The sequence below is a fragment of the Ochotona princeps genome, chromosome 4 (genome assembly GCF_030435755.1).
Source record: "Ochotona princeps isolate mOchPri1 chromosome 4, mOchPri1.hap1, whole genome shotgun sequence".
Classification (NCBI taxonomy): domain Eukaryota; kingdom Metazoa; phylum Chordata; class Mammalia; order Lagomorpha; family Ochotonidae; genus Ochotona; species Ochotona princeps.
In genome coordinates this window covers 74,762,541-74,780,763 of record NC_080835.1, presented here as the reverse complement: position 1 = coordinate 74,780,763, position 18,223 = coordinate 74,762,541, and the positions used below count along the sequence as shown (strand labels likewise).

Genomic DNA, 18,223 nt, shown 5'->3' with positions numbered 1-18,223 from the left:
AAAAGGGCAAGTGACCAGATCAAAAGATAAAGGATCTATGCATATTTTAAAAAATATTTATTTCCATGCTTTTTTGAATTATACTCTATAATTCAAATTTTTACACCAACATAAACTTATCTTTTAATTCCTTCTTTCTATCAGCTTTTTGAAATATTTATATTTATAAATGCATGTGTGTATGCTGCTCAGTCTTACACAAAAAAGGAAATTCTGCCATTTGTAGCAACATGAATGAACCTTTAACACTTGTAGGTTGAATGAACTAAGCACAGAAAGTCAAGCACACTGCAATTCTGCTTATTTGTGGAATCTTTAAAAGTCAAATTCATAGAAGCAGAGTAGAATGGCAGTTGTCAGGGCTGGGAGGAGAGGGCAGAACAGGGAGACATAGTTTGCCATTGCCAAGTTTCTGCTAGGATGAGTAAGTTCTGGAGATTTACTGTACATCGTGGTGCCTATGGTTAGCAAGAATGCAGTGCTAAGGAGTGGATCTTCTATGTTCTTGCCATATCTATTAACTGTATGAAAATGTGAAGTGTTGATATCTAAACCATCTGGCTATCCACAATGCATTCATGATCTGTAAAAAACGTACAATGTTATTCCCAACTGTATCTCAATAAAATGTGAAGCAAATGAAATCCTGCCCTCCTATCTTAATGTTATAGTAATGTAGCAGAAACTCCGAGCCAGTCTCCAACATTCTGTGATCACAGTCCCTGGGATCGCAGTCCCTGGGTTCACAGTTATGGAGTTATATGGGCATGTTACCTGGAGGGACTGGAACACATGCAAACGAACGGAATGTGCTTTTAGCTACACTCTCAGACACACATGCATATATACTTAAAAGGTAAGCCTATAATATAATTATACTAGCTAAACTTAGCTATCTATCAATCATTCATCTGTCCTACAATATATAGAGCTCTGTCATGTGGAGCAGTGCGTGGCCAGTTGCCACCATTAGTGTCATTCTGTCTACAAAGCAGAATTTGCTCCTTTATTCTCTTTCCTTGTTCCATACGTAAATTTGCGATGGGATTTAGCCCTGAGGTTATTCCTCTTACAGCCTGACAGTTAATTTAAATTCTCACGTTTGGAGTGTTTGCTGTATGCAGTGGCTTAGAATAAGGGGGCAGTTTAAAAAAGAAAGCACTCTAAATATTTAAAGGAACCAGCTAAATCAGTTTTCAGGTGTTCAGGAACTGAGGACCAGAGCTTCTGTTTTTCTGCTTTCCAATTTTTCAGAGACTTTTATTGCTAACATACAGGTGATTAGTTGCACATGACAGTCAAACATAATCAGAGGAAGTATGTAACTCATACATGAATATATAATGCTTCATTCAAAGGTTGACCTTGCCCTGCAATTAGTCGTCTGAAAACAAGCTTTGGAGCTTCCTCCTGCCACTTTCTTCGGGCTGTGTGGAGCAAGCAGGAACAGATCACTGAAAAGTTGAGCTGTAACTTCAGCTGGCACTCTGAATAGCATGTAGTTGCTGATCAATGAAGCTGATTGGAAAACTCCAACCTGAAATCGAGGCTAAGACTATCTTATCCAAGGAGACTGTGCAACTGTAATTCATTTTTGAGAGATTGTGAGAAGATGACGGGGAAGACATGCATCTACAGGTTCGGTGCCTTCCAATGTTTACTGGTAGGCTTCAAAGGCAGAGGTGGGTGGGAGGTGAATTATAGACCAGTGGTGCTTGTCAAATGACCTATTGCAGCCCTCTGGGGAGGGTGGCCAAGTCATCTCATTTGGGCATTAAATATACATTGAAAGTGAAATGCAGCAGGATGAAATAAAGTGGAATCACTAGAAAAAAAAGCAGAGTGCGTGATGTGCAATGAGGACATCCACTGTTTTAGAAGAAAATTGTTGCTTGTGTGTATGTTCACATGTCCTGAATTGGGATTTGATGTGTTTTTTTTTTAACTGTAGATCCCTAATAAATATGAGAAATACTGCCGTAACTTGTTTCTTAACACACATACTTTGGGGATTGTCAAATATGTTTAAGAACTAAGCCAGACATAAACAGACAAGTACTGCATGTTCTTTCTCACATATGACAGCTAAAAAAAAAATGTCAATTTGAACTTAAAAGTGCTTCTTAGAGGTGGAGAGGGCGGTGAGAGGAGAGGTAGATTTAATGAACAAGCTCCAGTGCTCCCCAGCACAGTGAGCAACTGTAGTCCCAAATCATGTACTGTGCACATGTAAAGAACTGGAGGGAGAAACTTGCAGTCTCCCAACACAAAGAGAAGATAAGGAAAATATAAAAGATAACTGCCTGATTTAGTCAGTTGATACAACATATATGCCGAAATACCTCATGCTGTAGCATAAAAATGTACAACTGTCAGATTCATAAAAAATTGAACTGAAAAAAATCCAAATATGTGAAATTGTTAACTTTATATACATAAAAATAAGCAAGATAAGAAAAAAACTGAAGAAGCACAAAACTAAAACATTGAGCAAGCAAAAATTTTATGTTTTTTAAAAAACATGTTGTGTTTTTCTTGAGTATATAGTTTTCAAGAAAAATTCTGGAACTTTTTAAAAGACTATTGCTGTTGGACTTTTTGTGCACTGTTTGCTAACAACTTTGGCATGAGGAGACTGAAAACTAGAGGTGGAAACATGTGGCCTAAAAAAATTTATTGGGGATTTTATCATGAAGCCTCCAGGGGCAGAGACACCAGAAAAGGGGTATTGGCCAGCTCATGGATGTGCTTGTGCGTATCTGAAAGATTTAAAAATCAGGATTTAGCAGAAGGTACCATTGAATAAGAAACATACAGTTGAGTAAACAATGCCTCAAATTGCTGTCCACACTGTCCTCAGAGGTCTGATGAGACCCCCCAAATGAAGAATTAACCTGAGAATCAGAAGCCTGGGAATTCTCCAGCTGGTTCATATCTCTGCCTGGGGAGCAGCTTCCGCTTCTTATTCTACAGCAGGGAACTTTGTGAAAGTCCTGGGGACTCACAGGCTGTTCCAGAGATTGCTGAGGAGGCACCCCCATGCCCAGGATCGTGCAATGTCTGTTTTCCCGTGTGATTTTTTCTCCTCTCCTCTCTTGCAGGATGCTCACTTTGTTTCAGAGTGTCATGGCTCGCAAGCCACTGATGTTGTCGGTATTTGTGTTAGTTTTCTGGGTCATTCACTTTGCTTCAAAAGAGCACATAAAGGTAGGAATTGTTTCCTTGTGTAAATTTCACATAAGGTCACAGTGACTTCACTGTGACACTCCTTCATGAAGGCAAGAAGTCAAAGTTGAAATACATGTGAGATGGTTCTCTGTTCCACCTTACTCTTCTGGACAACATCAACACCGTTACTGCTCTTCTGAGAGGCAGGTGGATTGTGGTCATCTCTGTATTTCTTGCAACGGCTAACTACCTTGTTTTGAAATCCTTCCTCCTCTGACACGCCAAATGAATCTCTACTTTGGTGCTCTGCCTAACACATGACATTTTTATAACTTATGTGCAGTCTAATTAATGTGTCTTGGATTTTTCTCATTTTGTGGTCTTAACTGAGCTTGTTTCTCATTTTTCCGTCTATAGAAATAATCTGTCAAAAGTTTTGCTTTCACCATCTTCTTGCTAGAAAACTTTTACGATCGTCTCTCACTAATGAAAGTACAAAGATCAAGCTCCTCAGCTTAGCCTTGTGAAGCCCTTCTTCTCCATTGGAATCCAACCATTTGAGCAATCTCTTTCATTTTCGCCCAGGACATCTTCATCTCCCAGCTTCAACTAAGAAGAACCACATGTGTAGGTCATTTAAATATAACATGAATTTTATAAAAGAGATGTCAGACCATATCTAGTAAGTTTCTATTCCTAGGTCCTTGCTATAAATTCTGAATCCCTTTGATTTCCTTGTTTGAACCTCTTCTCTTACACACTGACATGCCTTTATCCAAACTCCTAGTTTCCTTTTGCTACCAGTACTAATGTTTTCTAAAGTTTGACTGGAGGACTGACCATGTCTACACGTGTGAACAATGTGGATTCCTGAGCCCTTCTCCAGAGCTACTGAAATCTTTGGGGTTGAACCTATGGTGCGTTAACAAGCTGCCCAATTGGTTCTTATAATGCTGAATCCCAAAGCTGAAGCCTCTTCTGAGACCCTCTATTGTATATATGCTTTGCATTGGGTATTTCCACCTAGACCTCTCACAAATGTTGGACACACACACATACACACACACATGCTCACAATCCAGGCCGGGGGACAGGGGCTTTGATCTAGCTAAGATACCTGAATCTCGTACTGGAGTACCTGGGTTTGAATCCCATCTTTGGTACACGATTCCAGCTTCCTTCTAATATAGATCCCAGGAGGCAGCAGATGACTCGAGAAGTTGGGTCTCTGCCACTCAGATGGCAGACCTGGATTGGGTTCTTGTTTTTTTTTTTTAAAGATTTATTTATTTTTATTACTAAGTCAGATACATATACAGAGGAGGAGAGATAGAGAGGAAGATCTTCTGTCCGATGATTCACTCCCCAAGTGACCGCAATGGCCAGTGCTGTGCTGATCCAGAGCCAGGAGCCAGGAACTTCCTCCAGGTCTCCCACGCGAGTGCAGGATCCCAAAGCATTGGGCCGTCCTCGATTGCTTTCCCAAGTCACAAGCAGGGAGCTGGATGGGAAGTGGAGCTGCCAGGATTAAAACCGGCATCCATATAGTATCCCGGCGGCGCGTTCAAGGCGAGGACTTTAGCCGCTAGGCCACGCTGCCGGGCCCTGGATTGGGTTCTTGAGTCCTGTCTTCTGTCCAGTTCAGCCTCAGCTGATGTGGGCATTTGGGGAATGTAGCAGATGAGAGCTCTCTTTTCACTTCACTCTCCTCTCTTTTTCTCTTCCTGTCTATCAAAAAAATGATGTGCAAGACATTTTAAAAGGTGCACACTGAATCTATCATATCTCACACTATCTTCTACTGGCAAAACAGAACAAAACAAAGCAAACCTACAAGACCTAATGGAAAGAAATTTCCTGCTCTTTGTCTTATCTCTCCTATCTTGATTATGGTTGACTGCAGCCAATGTAGTCAAACAAACAAAAACTCTCTCTACTAGCTCTCAACCACTATGTTTTTTGGGGGGTCAGCACTGTGGTGTAACAGATTAAGCTTCTGCTGGTGGTTCCAGCATCCTATGTGGACTGCTGTGTTTCCGATTTAGCTCCCTACTAATGGCCTTGGAAAGGCAGCAGAAGATGGCTCACATGCTCGGACACCTGCACACATGTAGGAGACCTGAGGGGTGTGCCTAGCCTTGTACTAGCCCAGCTCCAGTCATCGTGGGCATTTAAGGCGTAAACCAGCAGACAGAAGGCCTCCCTCCCTGTTTATAACTGCTTTCCAAATAAACAAATAACATTTTAAAACAAAATAGACCTCATAAATATCTCTTAAATATTTTTGTCTTTAAAAAAAAATATCTGAGAAAGAGAGAAAGATCTTCCGTTTGCTGTTTCATTTTCCAAATGGCTACAATGACTGGGGCTGGGCCATGCTGAAGCCAGGAGCCAGGAGCCAGGAGCCAGGAGCCAGGAGCCAGGAGCTCATTCTCGGTCTCACATATGGGTGCAGGGGCCAAAACACTTGAACCATCTTCTGCTGCTTTCCCAGGCATATTGACAGGGAGCTGTATTGATAGTGGAATAGCTGGGATTCAAACTGGTACCCATATGGGATACTGGCATGGCTGGTGGCAGCTGTACCCACTTCACTGCATTGCTTGTTCCTGTCTTTTTTTTTCTGTATTCCCATTTTCCTGCACTGAGGTTTAGTCCTTTGTCATTTTTCATCTTAAGTGCTAAAATAATATTCTAATTTATTCCCCTACGTTAAGTCTCAATCAGTATTAATCATTGATTCAACAGACTTTCTGAGTAGATTGGTACATGCACAAGGGGTACAGATACATAAAATATCATGGCTATTTTTAAAAATTTTAAACTACATTTCTAAAAGGAAAATTTAATTATGGCACCCCACTTACCTTCAGTTTGCTTTAGGTGAAATCCCTTGGCAGAATGTTTCATGTTGGCATAGTTAGACAGAGGACACAGATTCCGTGTTCTCAAGACATTCTTTTACTGCTATTTTTTTCCCTACGCGTTTTTCCTCCAGGCTTTCACAAAACTTTCTTACTTCCCTCAAATATTTGCTCAGATGCCATCTCTAATTCTATAGGCAGCACCCCCCCAACCTATTTGTGTCCTTCCTATTTGCCCTAATTTTTTTCAATCCCTGCTATAGTCTAAAATTTACTGATTTATTATGATCTTTGAGTGTTGTCTAACTTAAGCTACCTTAAGATTAAACTATAGGAGGACAATTTTTAAAAATTATTTGTTACTATATCTCAAGTGTCAAGAATAGTGTCTGACAGATGACTAATAAATAGCTGATAAATAATTACAGAAAGACTATTCTGTGATCTTCATGAATGGTGGTGCTAACTGGAATATGATACTAAGCATTAATTAGAATGAATAAAACCAACGAATTTGAGGTAGAATTGACAGCAACTATAGCTCACTATGGGAGATGGAATGCTAACATTAAACAGTAATTACATTCTAGAATTGCACAGATTCAGAGGCCGAGATACTTTTCATTGAATATTTGAGTATATGAAAGTACTTTTGGAGAACAAAAAGTGAATTTACACAGAAATAGTCTAAGTGGCACGTTTTTTCATGATGCTATAATTTGTTGTTGATGTTGTTGTTGTTGTTGTGGATGTTCTAACTCATACCAGTTGTTGACCTGGTTTCATGGCTTCTCAATTATGAAAATGTATAGTGATGGAGTACTGGGGTCTATCATATACAGATGTGGGGGAATAATGGAACATGCATCCCTGCTTTCAGATGAAAGATAAGATTCCCAATGAAACTGTTGGACATGTGTAGACAATGGGATGCGGGGCTGCCTGACATTGTCTGTACCAACAATGGTGGGGAACACTTAAATAAGAGACTAATAGAATCATGATTCCTTATGAAGGACTACACTATTGTAGTAAAATGAGGAAAATCTGCCGGGGGTGGGAGTTTGGGGGGAATCCCAGTCTATACGAAATTGTACCACATAATTCAGAATTCAAAATAAAAATATATTAAAACAAAATAAAAAAATCCTTTGAGGTCATGCAAATGGAGATAGTTCTTTAATACACTACTACATATGTAGATCTGAAGCTGAATAAAGCATAGCTTAGTTGATTAAGCTGCCACTTGGGACACCTCATCCCATATTGTAGCACTTAAGAGTCCAAACTAGCTCACACCTAATCCAACTTCCTGTTAATGCAACTTGCAAGCATAATGTACTAGCTCACGTACTTGGACCCTAGCCCCCTTTATTTCTTTAGTTTCCTGGCTTCAGCCTGGCCCAGAATCAGCCTCTCTCTCTCTCTCTCTCTGCATGTGTGTATATGTGTGTGTGTGTTGCCCTGTGTTTCAAACAACTAGAGGATGTTGATTCTGAAAAACAAAACAAACAAAACAAAAACAAAACAAATAAGCAACAACAACAAAAACCAAGCACTTGCTTGAGAATGAGTGCTAGGAAAGAAAGTAGAAAGAAGGATGGATGAGACCTGCAGACATTTGACTGAAAGAAGTGAGGGTCAGGTGAAAGGATGGTAATTGATGGGAAACTGGATAACAAGAGTCACAACCACTTCTTTGTTAATATTGAAGATACTTAAGTATTACTGAAAGATGCTAACAGAAAAAAGTAGGAAGTAGATTAGAAAAGTATGGTTACACTTAAGTTGAAGAGGGTGATAAGTTTGTAGCCAGATAACTATTTTTATAGGTCTTTGGTGATAAGGAGTTTCAAAAACAGAGATCCTGGTATTGGAGGAACTAGCTGCATAAGCATTGATGTCTACCTGGAGGACATGAGGTTGCTTAGTGGTGAAAAAGAGTGTAGGTCAGTTCCTCGAAAACATGAGCAAGTGAGTGAAAGAAACTGATGGATCAAAAACTGATAGAGCAGAGGAAGATTATGTGACAACTTGTAGCAGCTAGTCGGCTCTATCATAGAGAGTGTAAGTTCTTAGGTTTTTCTGGAATATATGAACATTTGATATATATGAAAAAATTTATATTATAACAATCCTGTGTGTGTGTGTGTGTGTGTGTTTGAATATGGAATAGGCTTAAAGAATGAGGCAAATGGGGTAAGAGTGAAATTGAGCATTAAATGCTGACCTTGCCCTTGATACTGCTACTATGAAATAGAGAGAATTTTGCTCATCCATAGCTAATTTTAAGAGTCTGGTACAGTTTTATTTTTCTTGATAGAATGTATGGTCCATATGGTGTGTGATTTGATCACATTATTTTCTTGGCACGACAAAATTAGAGACATGGAGAATAGATAATGGCTGCTGGGGCTGATAGGAAATGAGACAGAGGAAAGCAGGTGTGGCTGAAAATGGACAGCATAAGGGAAGTATCCTGTAGCTTGGCTTCTCATCAGTGTTCTGGTTTTGATGTATCACTACAATTTTCAAGATGTTACCATTGGATGATGATGGTAATGAGCACATCAGCCTTCTCTGTTATCTCTGACAACTGTATGAGAAAAAAAACAATTACTTCCAAACAAAAAGGTTTTATTTTTTCCTTTTTATTCTATTTCTGCTGAAGTTTGAAGGCTTTATTACACACTAAATCCAATCTCTCATCCAAGTACTAACCAGGCCCGACCCTGTTTAGCTTCCGAGATCAGACGAGATCGGGCACGTTCAGAGTGGTATGGCCGTAGACACTAAATCCAATCTAAACAGCATTTTCCTTAGATGTGTAGAACTCAATGTGTTCTACACATTGTAAAGTATCTTTGTCATACCTTTGTCAAGGTCTGATTCAAATATTTCTATCTGATCTAAGATGCAATAGGAAATCTAGGGAACATAGTAATGTTTTCTCTTAGGCTTGAAACATTCTTCCTGCCTCATATTTCTGGCTGAAGCACTTAAAGTAGAGCTTCCAGAGAAAGGAAAAATGATTGGAAAGCTTGTAAAGAAGATAAAATTAAGGGAGGCAGATGAACCCTTGGCTCAAGGCAGAGTTCAGTGTGTGTCCATCTTACCCTAGATAGCAGATGCCAGGCTTCTGGAATTGAAACATGGGTGAGGTCTCAGACTGGCCAATTCTGAAAGCACATTGAAAGCATACTGAATACACCTGTCACCAAAGAAAGTGATTGGAATGTGTGGCCTTAAACTAACTCAGTCAAATGCCTATTTTGTTTTGCTTGTCATCAACATTATCTGTAGTTTAAACAAGACTCAGAATCTAACAGCATCATATGCAAGATATCTTGGATAAGATTCAAAATTATTCAATATGTGAAGAACTAGGAAAATTATGACTTGCAAAGGAATAGACAATAGTCAATAACCCTGAGATAACACAGATATAATCAAAGATGTTGAAGTAGCTGTTATAACTATACTACTTATTTTATTCAAGTTATTTTTTTGCAAGTTAAAATTTCAAAATGAGAGTGGGGTCTTAGCCTAGCAGTTAGATGCTGGTTAAGATGCCTATAGCTTGAATAATTGATTTCCTAGCTGCAGCTCCTGACTCCAGCTTCCTGTTAACGAAGACCCTTGGGTGGCAGCAAGTGTTTCTCAAGTGATTGGGCTCCTGCCACCTATGTGGGAGACCATGACTGAGTTTCTGGCTCCCAAATTGGCCCAGCTCTAGCTGTTGTGGGCATTTGTTGAGTGAACAGAACTCTCTCCACTCTCTCTCACTACTGAATTCAAACTCAGAGAACTACTTCATTTCCAACCTGTCCAATTTCCAAGTAGTCTTACTGACAGCATTCTGTATTTTATTTTTTAAATATTTGTTCATTTTTATTTAAAAGGCAGATTTACAGAGAGGAGAGACAGAGACCTTCCATCCACTGGTTCTCTCTCCAAATGGTCACAACAGCTGGAGCTGAGCAAACCCAAGACCAGGAGCTAAGAGCCTCTTCTGGGTCTCCCAAGTGGGTGCAAACTCCCAAGGACTTGAGTAATCTTCAGCTTCTTCCCCAGTTCATAAGCATGGGTCCCTACAACAAGTGAAGTATTCAGGACATAAACTAATGCCATATAGTATGTCAGTGCCACAGGCAGAGGATTAGCTTACTATGCCACTGTGCTAACCCAAACATTCTTTATTTTCTCCTAAATTATTTGAATTCATGAGTTTTGTAAGAGACACTTAGTCAAGAGTTATCTGAGGTCAACATCTTTCTCTGGATGAGCATGCAGCTCTCTAAAATCATTAAGATTTGTATGAGTCTTCCACTGATGTTAATATCTACTTATTAAAGATGACATACATGAGTTTATGTAATTGTTTTGTCATAACCAAATATCTTGTTATAGAAGGAACCTTCACAATAGCTAATGACAAAAGAAATCGTATTCGTATATTTGGATTCCAGATTTGCTATTCAACTCTCAAACAGTAGTTTAACCATTAAAAAAATAAAGGTTAATGAATTAACCAACAGGGTTGGTTTCCAACCTTTGCTTCATTTCATTTTAGTCTGCTATTAAAAGTTCACTGACTTTAGAATATCACTTGGGAAATTTCTGGGACACGAGCAGACGTTAAATTGGTGGTACCCTTCCCTCTAGTGACTTCACTGCATGGATGAATACAATGGTGTTTATTTATCAACTGTATAATTGTCATCAAATTGAGATGTGAAATGAACTGTAACAATTTGTATAAGTCTTCTTGTTTGCTGTTAATATATTTTTTTTTCTCTTCAATTTTTCAGTTCTCCAGCTTGAGAAATCCTGCCCCCTTAAACCACTGGAGTATTTTCAGAAAGTTTTTATACTCTGAGACACTACTAAATCCAGTGGTTCCAGTATCAGAGACTGAGGTGAAAGTAAAAGAAATTTTAGGGAAATTAGATCGGCTGATCCCATCGAGACCATTCACCAATGAGAACACCACCACCAGTGCCACACACAGCACAGCCACCATCCTCAACCAGCAAGACTCATACTGCACAGGGGACCAGCTGCACATCCTGCTGGAGATGAGGGACCACTTGGGTCACAGGAAGGAGTACGGTGGGGATTTCCTGAGGGCCAGGATGTCCTCCCCAGCCCTGAAGGCAGGAGCTTCAGGAAAGGTGACCGACTTCAACAATGGCACCTACCTTGTCAGCTTCACTCTGTTCTGGGAGGGCCAGGTCTCTCTCTCTGTGCTGCTCATCCACCCCAGTGAAGGGGCAGCAGCTCTGTGGCGGGCAAGGAACCAAGGCTATGACAGAGTGGTCTTCATGGGCCAGTTTGCTAATGGCACCTCTCAGGTCTCCTCTGAATGTGGCCTGACCCTAAACACAAGCAAAGAACTCTGCCGGTACCTGGATGTTCGTGACCAAGAAGCCTTCTACTGTGAGAGGCCTCAACGTGTTCCCTGTGAGGCTCTGACCCACATGAGGACCAGAAATAGAGCTATTTCCTATCTTACCAAGGAAGAATGGAGCCTTTTCCACAAGTAAGCAGACCCTCAACCACAGTCCTAGAGACAGAGAGGCGGGCTGAAGGCACTTTAAAAATTCATAAGTAGAATTAAAAGCATGAGTTTATTTTGTTGTAAAAACTTCTTGGAATCTGTGCATAGTTTCCTTTTAATATACCTTTTTCACATACCATGGAAAACTTGTACCTACATAAGCTATACTATTGATTCCATTCTCTATGTACTTAAGAATTAGGTTTTAGCTTTTTATTTGAGAGGGTCTAAGGAGAGAGGGGAGAGAGAGAGAGAGAGAGAGAGAGAGAGAGAGAGAGAGAGAGAGAGAGAGAAATGCTGGTCACCAGTTCACTCTCTTGCTCAGTGCCTGCAATAACTCAGACTGAGTCAGGACCGAAGCTTGGAGCTAGGACGTTAGTGCAGATCTTTCAGTTGAGTGACAGAAACTCAAGTACTTGAGTCATCACAGGTACCTGTGAAAGTTTGCATCAGCAAGATGCTGTAATTGGGAGTAGATTCCAGGCACTCTGATGTAGGGTGTGGATGTCCTATTCTGACTTGTTAGCTTCTTGGACAAACATTTGCCTACTATGAAACTTCTAAGGTGTCCTCACACATTTTCCCAATCACACTTTCTTATCATATTAATTGATGTTGCCGGAATCCATTCTTCAGTCTTTTCATTTATTAATATGTTTACAGAGCTCCATAAAAATCACTTCTAGAAATATCTGCTAAAAATGTAACTAGTGAAACTCTTTGTAGTGTACACCTGTAGTTTTTTGTGGTCTGTAATATGTACAGGATAAGTATTTTTTAAGGTAGGATAGTATTTCCTATAATGTGTTCCATAGAATAATAATCCTCCATATACTAACAGATGCTCTGCAAAAGAAAAAAGCAATAAACGGTATCGTTATTCAGTCCATTTTACATCTAAGAAGTCATCAAATCCTATAAGGTATACCTCCCAACTCTCTCCTGAACTCAGTCATTTCTATTGTTGCTGCTAACTTGGTATAAACTATTATCATTCTTCAATTAGATTATCACAAATAATTGAGAGCTGATTTCCCTGCCCTCAATCCTGTTCATTCCAGTCCAGACACACAAAGTGCCTAAAGAATTTTTCTAAAACTTTATCCTTTATGTCTTCAATGTCTTCAAGTCTTTTTCTCTTTCTTTCTCCCTTCCTTCCTTCCTTCCTTCCTTCCTTCCTTCCTTCCTTCCTTCCTTCCTTCCTTCCTTCCTTCCTTCCCTTCTTCTTCCTTTTCTTTCTCTTTCTTTCTCTTTCTTTCTTTCTTTCTTTCTTTCTTTCTTTCTTTCTTTCTTTCTTTCTCTCTCTCTCTCTCTCTCTCTCTCTCTCTCTCTCTCTCTCTCTCAAACTCTGTGTCTCAAACTCTCTCTCAAAATCTTTCTTTCTCTCTTTCCACATTTTCTTCCTTTTCTTTAAGTTTTCTGGTTTAAAACCGTTAACACGAGCCTGTGGCTGTAAGGGTTAATTCTGAATTCCTTTGTGATTATATGGAATTGCCTAAATCTTTAGCCTCTTGCCTCACCTTTGCGCAGTTTTGCTCTCTGTCAGTCAAATCGAACTTGTTTCACTTCACTAATGAATCATGATCTCTCTTAATTCTGGTACTTCCCAAACCTTGGTTGAGACATCATTTACTTCAGGAAGTATTTGAAATCACTGTGTCAAGTTCTGGTTTTATATTTCACCACTGCATTTTGTTCTTCCCCCAACATAACCAGTAACTACATCATTAAATTTCCAGTTTATTTTTTATATCCTCTGCTAAGTGATAAACCCGGTGGAACAGTAATAGTATTTTTTTTCACTGTTCATTTAACCAATTTATAAATAGTCAGCACCTTCTATATTCCAAACAGCTCTTAGTGTTGGGAATTAGTATTCTAAGAGGACAGAAACGTAACAAAAACATACATAGATAGGTCTGCAACAGAAAGACATTGTGGTAGGGGGTTAGAATGTAATGATTGATGCCATTTTAAAGGATAATCAAGTATGACCTGTCATGAATAGTAGACTTCATGAAATTAATGCAATAGCCAGGTGAATTGTGGGGTAAATAGCCTTCTTTAAAGGGATAGGAACTGAGGCAAGGACATACTGGAGTTAAAGGAAAGTCGGAGCTTTGAAACCAACTTCATATTATAGGAAGCATTTGAGAGTACCTTTGGGTCTCAGAGGTATAGTACAATGTCTGCTACCCATTCTTCAGTGAAGGTGTAATTGAATCACAATCTGGGAAAATCAGTAAATAAGTTTCTTCACAGTTGGGATTCTCAGAAGCTTTAATATGTGTCTCCTTAAGCAAGGATAGAACGTTCAGTATTTCCCAAAGCTTGTTTTCTGGATTAATTTAAGAAACTTTAATTCCAGAATTTGGCAACTACTGATACATAACACATTCAATTTTCTGATATATGTTTAGAAAATGAGACTGGATAACATATTATTCTGGAAATTTAAGTTCAAATCTAATTCAAGTGTTTTGATGAGACAGGGCTTTTGGGCATATCTGATTCTACACTGGACTTTTCCAAATAAATCATTTATTAGTAAGAAAAGGAAAAATGATCATCGAGATGTAGAGAGAAGTCTTTTACATCTTAAACTCCAGGGACCACCTGTGTCTGTTTCCATGTTCATTATTGGCCACGTCTGGCTCCTTCTTAAGGTAGTCTTGACTTGATTCCTATGCTCATGGAGATAATAGGCTGCAGGAAATTATTTCTGGAGACTTGTGAAGGTTATTCAGTCAGGTAGGTGAAGCTGGCGAGGTTGACTTACAGAAGATTTGGTTTTTATCATGTAGGTTGATGATGCAAAGTCATGGAAAGATTTCGTATAAAGGAATAAAGCAGATAGCACATAGATTGCAGATAGGTGGGTTAAAGCCAAGGGAGCATCAGAATGACAGTGTGATTACTTAGGACAGGGTTCTCACTGCACTATTCCTGGAGCTGTAGACAGGAGCTTGTTAGAAACCAAAATGCTGTAATCCTATCCCAGAATTATTGAATCCAGGTAGTCTGGTGATGAAGCTTGGCAATCTGAATTGTAACAAGTATTTTAGATAATTGTGATGCATGCTCACTGGAGAAGCTTTCCTATAGGTACAAAGATAAAGTGGATTGCAGGAGAAAAATCACTCAGAATGTTAAATTAAAGCAAGGATAGATTGATGGATAGACAAGATTTGATGGACTACATAGAGAGGTGAATGATGCTTTCTGGATTTGCGTTACCAGATTAGTTTTCAAGAATTCTAGTTTATTTACCTTCACAGTATATCTTAACATATCAAAATAACGAAAAACAAATCATTTATAGATTGTTAAGTGCAGTTCAAAAAACCAGTTATTCACTTGTGCATTATTATTTGGACAACGATTGAGCTCATTTATTTTCCGTTTTCTTGAAGATCTAATGTTGGAGTTGAAATGATGAAGAACTTTACGTCCATCAAGGTCTTATCATGTAACAGTAAGTCTGTGTGCTGTTATCTACTGTGTACATGTTATCCATTATGTAAAACAGTGTATTTCAAGGGTGAACCCCCCCATATCTTCCATCTGTTGATTCACTTTCCAGATTTACTTGTTTAAAGTTCATTATTACTTCAAAGATTTTTGTTCTGTATTAGGCATTTGACCTCTCATTTCCTGGGACATATGGTATCAACTATCTTGGGTTTCAATGAAGGAACTTTAATCTTGAAAATTATTTTCATATCAATTGAAAGTGGTTTTCATGTGATCAGATATAAAAGGCTAAGCAAACCATTAACTTTAGCCACCTACTCTCAAATGTACAGGATATATGTATTTCAACCTCAGATTTATTTCTCCCAACGACTGTAAGTGCTGATTCTAGGTGAAAATATCTCTGCTGACCTACCCAGAGTCAGTGTTAGGAACTTACCTTGGTGGGTATCAACTCCTCCTTAGCCAAAGTGTCCCACTTAAAATTTCATTAGCTAGCAATTTTTATTCATTCTTTCAGTTTTATTATATGAACTTTATTGGTCAATGCAAAGTCATCCTCACTAAGAAATTGATGTTTCTGTTACCTAGAAATTAAGTGAATTTCAGTAAAGTGAATGCCTTCCATGATAACAATCAAAGAGCACACATTAACCCATTGCCCCTTTTTATGCCTTGAGCAAATGTTTTGTGAGCATCTACTAAATGGAAAGCACTTTTCTAAACCCTGTGAAAAACACTGCTACAAATTAATCTTGAACCCTGACCTGGAGTTTACAACCTCTGAAAAAGATCCCTTCTCTGACACAACAACCCTAATCTATGCCCAATTTGTACCTCAAACAGAGTTCTGGGATTCTTGAGCTCACTTGAATTCAACTTATCTTTTGTTTCCCTTTTGCTTGAACAGTACTTTGTAGTAAAGTCAGGCAGTTTCTTAAAAAGTACCAAACTTAATTTTTTTGGAGCCACTTACTAACTTGATATAATTGAATATAAATAAACGCATGTTTTAAAAACATGTACCCCAAATCTAAACAATGCAGGTAGATGCTTAAAATAAAAAGACCTCAGAATCTCATCTGAGTGCAAACTCTTTCAAGAGTCAGTGAATACCGCTCAGGTCCTTTTAATGGTAGAATGTTTGCAACAAGGAAGTCATGATCCTACCTTTTTGCTCTGCAGTTATCAGAACACACTGAAAGTATTCTGTTCAGTTCTAGACACACCAATTAAGTTTATAAGAATTTCAAGGTTTTACTGGTACACAACTTGCAACACTGATGCTGTAAATGTTCAAGCTTCTTTTATAGATTACATGGTTTGAAGCAGGGGTGGGGAATTTATGGTATTACAAGCCCAATGTCACAGGTGTAGCATTGAGCTGGGTTACTGAGCCCTATTATTCCATGGCCACACATATCCTTCTGACTGTAACCAGATGTCTCATAGTTATGTGGCCTTGGGGACAAGGTGGAACCCTGCGAGATTTTGTGATTACACAGAGAAAACTAGTCCCTGGTCAAAACAAAACAAAACAAAACAAAACAGAACAAAACAAAACAAAACAAAAAGAGCGAAAAACTCAGCGAGCACTGTTAGTTCATTTTTAGATATGATCTTATTAAACAAATATTCATGGAAGACAGGAAGGCAGAAAGAGACAGAGTAGGCTGAAGAAAAAAATAATGGAAAGACATCAGTGAAAAAAGTGTTTCAAAAACTAATGACTGCCTGGGGGTGTTTTCATTGCCAGAGAGTGAGAACATGGAAGAGAAATGTCAGATTGGAATGAAGAGTCCTTTCCCTAGTGGTTATGCTCTGAAAGGAAAGTGGAACACGGCATTTTGCAAGCAGATCAAGTTCAGTGAAATTAAAAATATAAATGACTGCTTGGAAAGAAAACACATCTACCTCATGGGTGATTCAACACTGCGTCAGTGGATATACTACTTTAAGAAAGTTGTGACAAGTATGTGTTTTGTTGCTATTTTAGGTTGTGCTTGGCTTCTAAGTGATTTTTTTAAAATCATCATTAGAATACTTTGCTTTCGCCTTCTGATCTCAACTTTATTATTTTTTTAATCTGTAAAACTCTTGTATTTTGAGCTTTTAATCAAATGTTAGATTTCATTTTTTCCTTTGTAAATCTTTTTTTTCCTCTTCATATATTATGATAAAAATTCAAAAAATTTGTTATGTATTTAATTCATCTGGTAAAATTCTCTAACTTGCATTGGTGCTTCCGTGATAAATAATCTTGGTAAGATTTCTGCAGATATGATACAAATTTTAAAATGATGTCCTTTTCTTATTCTTATAATATATATTGATTTGTTTTCCATCAGCCTTGAGAAATTTTGATCGCGACAAAATTGGGATTTTTGAAACACATGTTCTTTTGGATATTGAAAGACATATTTTGATACAGTGGAAAAAGCACAGCTATCCATTTGTAACCCAAAAGCTTTTCTCAGTGAAAGATGAAAACTATATTCCACGAGAAATTGACCGTGTAGCAGGAGACAAAGACACGGTCATTGTCATTACCCTTGGCCAACACTTCAGACCTTTTCCCATTGAGATTTTCATCCGCAGAACCATCAATATTAAAAAGGCCATTCAACGCCTGTTCTTGAGAAGCCCAGACACCAAAGTGATCATTAAAACTGAGAACACCAGAGAGCTCCACCCAAATACAGAGATGTTCAGTGACTTTCATGGTTATATTCAGAACCTTGTCATGAGGGATGTTTTTGTGGATCTCAATGTGGGTATTATTGATGCCTGGGACATGACAGTTGCGTATTGCACCAATAGTATCCATCCACCTGATTATGTGATTGGAAGTCAAATTGATATGTTCTTAAACTACATTTGCTAGAGGAAAAAATACAGAGATACAACATTTGTGATTCTCTGTAGATGATTTCACAAATATGGCAAGGATAGTTTAATGAAATTTGAGGTATGAATTAGCTGAATTTTAAAAAGTAATGTTGTTTCCATGTCAACCGTTTGAAGTGTGTAATTCAGTGGCATTGTGCACATTGATAATGTTGTGCAACCATCACTGCAATCCACCTCTAGAACTTTTTCATCATCCTTAAAAGAAACTTTGCATCTTTTAAGCAGTAACTCCCCATTCTCCCCTACT

At 38.5% G+C, this 18,223-nt stretch overlaps 1 protein-coding gene across 1 annotated transcript; it reads left to right on the top strand.

Annotated features, from left to right (window-relative positions):
- The first annotated feature begins 1,612 nt into the window (after nt 1-1,612).
- On the top strand, nt 1,613-17,950 carry LOC101524315 (NXPE family member 2). The gene is made up of 6 exons (XM_058662313.1): nt 1,613-1,638; nt 3,102-3,207; nt 10,844-11,574; nt 15,006-15,067; nt 16,823-17,038; nt 17,415-17,950. Exons 1-6 carry the CDS (start codon nt 1,613-1,615, stop codon nt 17,948-17,950), a joined length of 1,677 nt encoding a protein of 558 aa, XP_058518296.1.
- Nucleotides 17,951-18,223: the final 273 nt, after the last annotated feature.